A 6,000-nucleotide genomic window follows, 5' to 3' on the forward strand; every position below is an offset into this window, starting at 1 on the left:
TAGTTTCCGAATTAACTGTGTCACTCTCCATCTTAATAAAGAATTCTACCATATTATGGTCACTCTTCCCCTAGGGTTCTCGCACAATAAGATTGCTAATTAGTCCCTTCTCATTACACATCACCCAGTCTAGGATGGCCAGCTCGCTAGTTGGTTCCTCGACATATTGGTCTAGAAAACCATCCCTAATACACTCCAGGAAACCCTCCTCCACCGTATTACTACCAGTTTGGTTTGCCCAATCAATATGTAGATTAAAGTCGCCCATGATAACTGCTGTAACTTTATTGCACACATCCCTTATTTCTTGGTTGATGCTGTCCCTAACCTTACTACAACTGTTTGGTGGTCTGTACACAACTCCCACTAGCGTTTTCTGCCCTTTGGTATTCCGCATCTCCACCCATACCAATTCCACATCATCCAGGCTAATGTCCCTCCTTACTTGCATTAACTTCCTCTTTAACCAGCAACGCCACCCCGCCTCCTTTTCCTCTATGCCTATCCTTCCTAAATGTTGAATACCCCTGGATGTTGAGTTCCCAGCCTTGGTCACCCTGGAGCCATGTCTCCGTGATGCCAATTACATCATATCCATTAACTGCTGTCTGCGCAGTTATTTCGTACACCTTATTCCAAATATTCTACACATTGAGGCACAGAGCCTTCAGGCTTGACTTTTTAACACACTTTTTGTTTTTTGCCTTGGGTTTCTCTGCCCTCCATTTTTACTATTCTCCTTTCTATCTTTTGCTTCTGCCTCCATTTTATTTCCCTCTGTCTCCCTGCATAGGTTCCCATCCCCCTGCCATGTTAGTTTAACTCCTCCCCAACAGCACTCGCAAACACTCCCCCTAGGACATTGGTTCCGGTCGTGCTCAGGTACAGACCGTCCGGTTTGTACTGGTCCCAACTCCCCCAGAACCGGTTCCAATGTCCCAGAAATTTGAATCCCTCCCTTTTGCACCACTGCTCATCTGAGCTATCCTGCGATTTCTACTCTGACTAGCACGTGGCACTGGTAGCAATCCTGAGATTACTACTTTTGAGGTCCTACTTTTTAATTTAGCTCCTAGCTCCCTAAATTCGTCTTATAGGATGTCATCCCGTTTTTTACCTATATCGTTGGTACCTATATGCACCATGACAACTGGCTGTTTACCCTCCCCCTTCAAAATGTCCTGCACCCGCTCCGAGACATCCTTGACCCTTGCACCAGGGAGGTAACATACCATCCTGGAGTCTCGGTTGCGGCCGCAGAAATGTCTATCTATTCCCCTTACAATTGAATCCCCTATCACTATAGCTCTCCCACTCTTTTTCCTGCCCTCCTGTGCAGCAGAGCCACCCATGGTGCCATGAACTTGGCTGCTGCTGCTCTCCCCTGGTGTGTCATCCCCCTCAACAGTACCCAAAGTGGTGTATCTGTTTTGCAGGGGGACGACCGCAGGGGATATTCCTTGCACTGCTCTTCCTGTTGGTCACCCATTTACTATCTGGCTGTGTACCCTTTACCTGTGGAAAGATCAACTCGCTAAACGTGCTATTCACGTCATTCTCAGCATCGTGGTTGAGTAGGTTGGGCCTCTACTCATTGGAATTCAGAAGAATGAGAGGTGATCTTATCGAAACGTATAAGATTATGAGGGGGCTTGACAAGGTGGATGCAGAGAGGATGTTTCCACTGATAGGGGTGACTAGAACTAGAGGGCGTGATCTTAGAATAAGGGGCCGCCCATTTAAAACAGAGATGAGGAGAAATTTCTTCTCTGAGGGTTGTAAATCTGTGAAATTCGCTGCCTCAGAGAGCTGTGGAAGCTGGGACATTGAATAAATTTAAGACAGAGATCCACAATTTCTTAAACGATAAGGGGATAAGGGGTTATGGGGAGCGGGCAGGGAAGTGGAGCTTCCATGATCAGCCAGCTCGAGGGGCCCTATGGCCTACTCCTGTTCCTATTTCTTATGTTCTTATGTTCTCTCGTTGTATATGAGCTACCAGTGATCCCCTGCACCCCCAACTCCTCAGCTACACCTGCCCCCAAGTGGCCTCTTGCTGTGCTCTCCTGTAAACCCCTCTCCATGCTCTACCATCTAACTCCCCCCTCCTGCCTCCTCCCCAATGTCCTCCCCCCCTTCCTATACTCTGCCTGCCTCAGTGATTTCCTCCTTTCTCTTTTCTGTACACGATAAGCCCCAAATGAGACAGCGCAGGAAACAGAATACACAGGCAGCAGACCGTGATGACATTGGTATGCTCCTGTTGTAACAAGACATTTCGGAAAAGTTTGTGGAGGGAAAGGCAGCTCGCACCGACGCGCAACTATTGAGCAGGCGAGATGCAGCTGTATGAATGATTGCTGTTGTATTTTCAGCTTGTTTTGATGCATGAGCCAGCGCCCAGGGGCATAACTTGTGACCACAGCCCAGCTGAGGCAGTCTTCGCTGGGTTTCAAATCACGCTTTGTATCCTGTTGTATGCCAGCGCACTTTGTCTTTGGTTATTTGACCATTTCTGCTGCCATTAAGTGTACTGTCCGTGCAATGGGCAGATTCTGGGACTAGATGGCCTGCGTCAGTGTGGCTGAAAGGACTCAGTGGTCAGCTGGACGTAATCAGTATTTGTGATGAAGGTCTCTGTGAAAGACACTTTCCTCGTGCCGAGTATATCCAGCTCCTAAACCCGAGTCTCAGACTGCCATCTCTCCCTTTTTCCATTATTATTTGAATTCCCGGCCCTGCTCTCCTTGCACTGGCTCGAGCTGCACAGTTCCACAGGGCCCCAACTTTCCTCCGGTTGCCCCGCAGGAACTCTGGCCAGTTTTAACCAAATAAAATCTCTGCTATCATAGCACTGTGAGACACCTCCTCACGGATATATTATTTATAACATCACAAACACACACACACAAGATGGTGCTACAGGGACTGGTCATGTGACATGATCCTTTTATTATATACATCATAAGTTACATTACCACAGTGATCCACTAGGGGGAGCTCTATATTACACACACATCCCGTTGAAGTTCCTTGCTACTCTTCCCCCTTCCCCTATTTTAAGTGTTGCTTCAGTAAGAGGCCCGTCCCATTGACATGGGCACTATAAATCCAGCACTTGCTCCTTCAGTGCTGTCTCTGTACCAGTGTACCCCTCAAAAAGTCTGGAACTAGGGGGGTCACAGTCTCAGGATAAGGGGTCAGCCATTTCGGACTGAGATGAGGAGAATTTTCTTCCCTCCAAGGGTTGCGAATCTTTCAAATTCTTTACTGCTGATGGCTGTGAATGCTGAGTCTCTGATATATTCAAAGCTGAGATCAAAAGATTTTTGGACTTTCGGGGAATCAAAGGATATGGGAATGGTGCAGGAAAGTGGAGTTGAGGGAGAAGATCGGCCGTGATCTCATTGAATGGCTGAGCAGGCTCGAGGGGCTGAATGGCCGACTCCTGCTCCTAGTTCTTATGAACTAAAATATACGTCCGTTCCCCGCCCCCGCCCCCGCCAATCAACACTCCAGTCAGACTGTGATACCGAGCTGTTTCGGTGCTTCCTGGCCTGGTTAGGGTCCATCGCTCTGAAAGCAAGCGCTGTAAATTTTGCATTGTGACGGAAATGTCTTTGGCTTGTGCTTGCACATTTTCCTGCAAAGCAAACGATTTGCCCGTTGGATTTACCACGGCCTTTTCCAGCCTTCTAAATCCGACGATGCACACCGATCACCCACCCAGCTGCATTCAAACCAGTGCATCTTCTGTGCTGTGCATCTGCAGTGATCGCCACACAGCACTGCGCGCCATTTCACTCCCCCTTGCTAAATAAAATAGATGCACTTTATTTTAACACAAGAAATAGGAGCAGGCCACAAAGCCCTTCGAGCCAGCTCCGCCATTCAATAAGATCATGGCTGATCATCGGCCTATTTTTACCAAAAATTGGTCGAGCAAGCAAAAAGTTTGCACCTGCAAAGGAGGCAAGTGCCAGGGTAGTTAGTAAAGGCTGTTTTCCTCCAACAGTGTTTACAATGTTGTGGCCACTGGGAAGCAATGGGCCCATAGCTTTGATAGAGGGCTTCCGCTCCTGCTATGGATGCTGGGATAGCTTAGCCTCCATCAAGAGCATTGGCTTCCTCTCAGTTTCCATAGAAATGCTGGTTTGCAGACACGTGGTTCGGTGGGAAGCCGGGAGATGACAGTCTCACCATGGGGGTGGCTCCTACAGAATGTAACGGAGTTGATCAGAGCTGACGCGAGCCCTCTCCGTGAGTCGAATCAAATATGGTGATTGGTATGGCAAGCAAGAGATCGCCGAGTCTTGCACGATCGTGGGCAGAGACCACAAAACATGCCTTAATGCCCTCCTGGCACTTGGCGTGGAGCTAAAACTCCTCCTGTTCCCAGCAAGCGGGGAAGACAATGTTGAAGGAACATTGATGAGAACACGCACTGCTGAAACAAGTGGCGGATTTACACTGGCCATGTTTGCGGTTCAAGATCATCATCTATTATCACTAACTGCCTCGGGGCGTTTGATAATCGGTTATATATTTGCAAGAATAACGCATCAGTTTAAGTTCATATTTGAAATATTGAGCTTATTTACCGGTCAGTGCAAAAAAACTATTAAAAAACATTATGTCTGCTGGGGGCGGGGGCCGGGGGTGGGGGGGGGGTGGTGGAAATCTGAAAGAGGTTATAAAGCAGTGACTAGAATGTTTTTATTGCAAACAAGAATGTGTCCCCAGCTTGAATCTCCTGGCATATGCCAGACGCTGCATTAGACCAATAAACTCGGCCTGCTTGGGGTGGCTGAATAACAACTCAAATCGCCAATAAGTGGACCCAGTGCTGAAGCACCCAACTATCGGGGCGGGGGAGGGGGGCATGGGTCCAGAAATATACCCCTGGGATGAAATGGACACAGAACATCGAAGAGGACGAGGGCAGTACGGGCCTGCACGCTTTTGAATGTTTGAAAGAAGAGAAAGAGAGAGAGAATAAAAAGTGGCAAAGCGTGGAGCAGTGCATAAAGAATCTTTCAGAATCAGAGCAAGCTGACCTTCATCAGGCCGCTGGACTGCAAAAGCCAGCCATCATTGACCTGGCAGTGCCAACTGATACCAGTAACAGCTCTCCCTGTTCTTAGATTATTAAAACACACATAACTTTCAAAAATAAACAGCAAAGAAAACACAAAAACAGACCAACTGCAACATTGGATTTGCGAGAGACTTGCGTGCAGTGATAAAATGACATGAAATATATATATATAGAGAGAGAGACAAACAGTTACTCTAATTGCATTTCAGTTTGACGAAGATGAAGGGTGACTTACATGCTTGCCTGGTGTTTTAGGGGTCTCACTCCTGCCTTGTGCTGATTCAGGGACTGAATGCCTCCCATGCTCAAACTTTGCTTGGTGCTGATGCCGCTGACATTGAGGCAGTCCACACCCACCCACGCACACACAGACACGGAGAGAGTCAGGCAGAGCCCTTTCAATGCTGCAGTGGGACCGCAGGCTCCTGCATCGATTGCCCAGGACTCCTGGCTGCTGATCTGCTGCCAGCTCCTTTACCCAATCACACAGAGCTGGCCAGCATCGGTTTGAAGTCACTTGTGAGGAATTGGAGAGGTCTGCAGGCTGGTTTTTGTGTGTGTGTGTGTGTGTGGGGGGGGGTAACAACCACAGTTACCCAGCCAGCTGACAGCAATATTGCTCAAAGGCACTTGTGCTCAAAAGCTGCTGCTGCAGCTCAGTGAAGGACTGGCCAAGTGTGTTCCAGTGCACTCTGTTATTCATTGCAGAGGGGGGAGGTTTGCCGACAATGCTGTGTTTGTTTTTCTTGCTCGAGTTTGGTGCGGCTCCACCTCCACGTGAAAATGGGCTCTCCCAGAGTCCGCATTCCAGCACAGTGCATTGCAAGGGCCCAGCCAGCACTGTCCTGCGGGCATGTGCAGATTAGTACGTTGCTTCGTCAAGTTTGGTGGAATTCAGCACC

The 6,000-nt window shown here is 48.5% G+C and overlaps 1 protein-coding gene across 2 annotated transcripts in view; it reads right to left on the reverse strand.

The window, feature by feature from the left end:
* tacc1 (transforming, acidic coiled-coil containing protein 1) overlaps positions 1 to 5,521 on the reverse strand; it is a 220,533-nt gene extending 215,012 nt beyond the window's left edge. For both annotated transcript variants that reach the window (XM_070865966.1, XM_070865964.1), the window contains exon 1: positions 5,334 to 5,521. In XM_070865966.1, coding sequence (XP_070722067.1) covers positions 5,334 to 5,401 — 68 coding nt within the window. In that variant the 5' untranslated portion in view covers positions 5,402 to 5,521. The remainder of the gene's footprint in view (positions 1 to 5,333) is intronic.
* Between the last annotated feature and the right edge of the window lie 479 nt (positions 5,522 to 6,000).

This window comes from Pristiophorus japonicus, chromosome 22, assembly GCF_044704955.1.
Source record: "Pristiophorus japonicus isolate sPriJap1 chromosome 22, sPriJap1.hap1, whole genome shotgun sequence".
In the NCBI taxonomy this organism is placed as follows: domain Eukaryota; kingdom Metazoa; phylum Chordata; class Chondrichthyes; family Pristiophoridae; genus Pristiophorus; species Pristiophorus japonicus.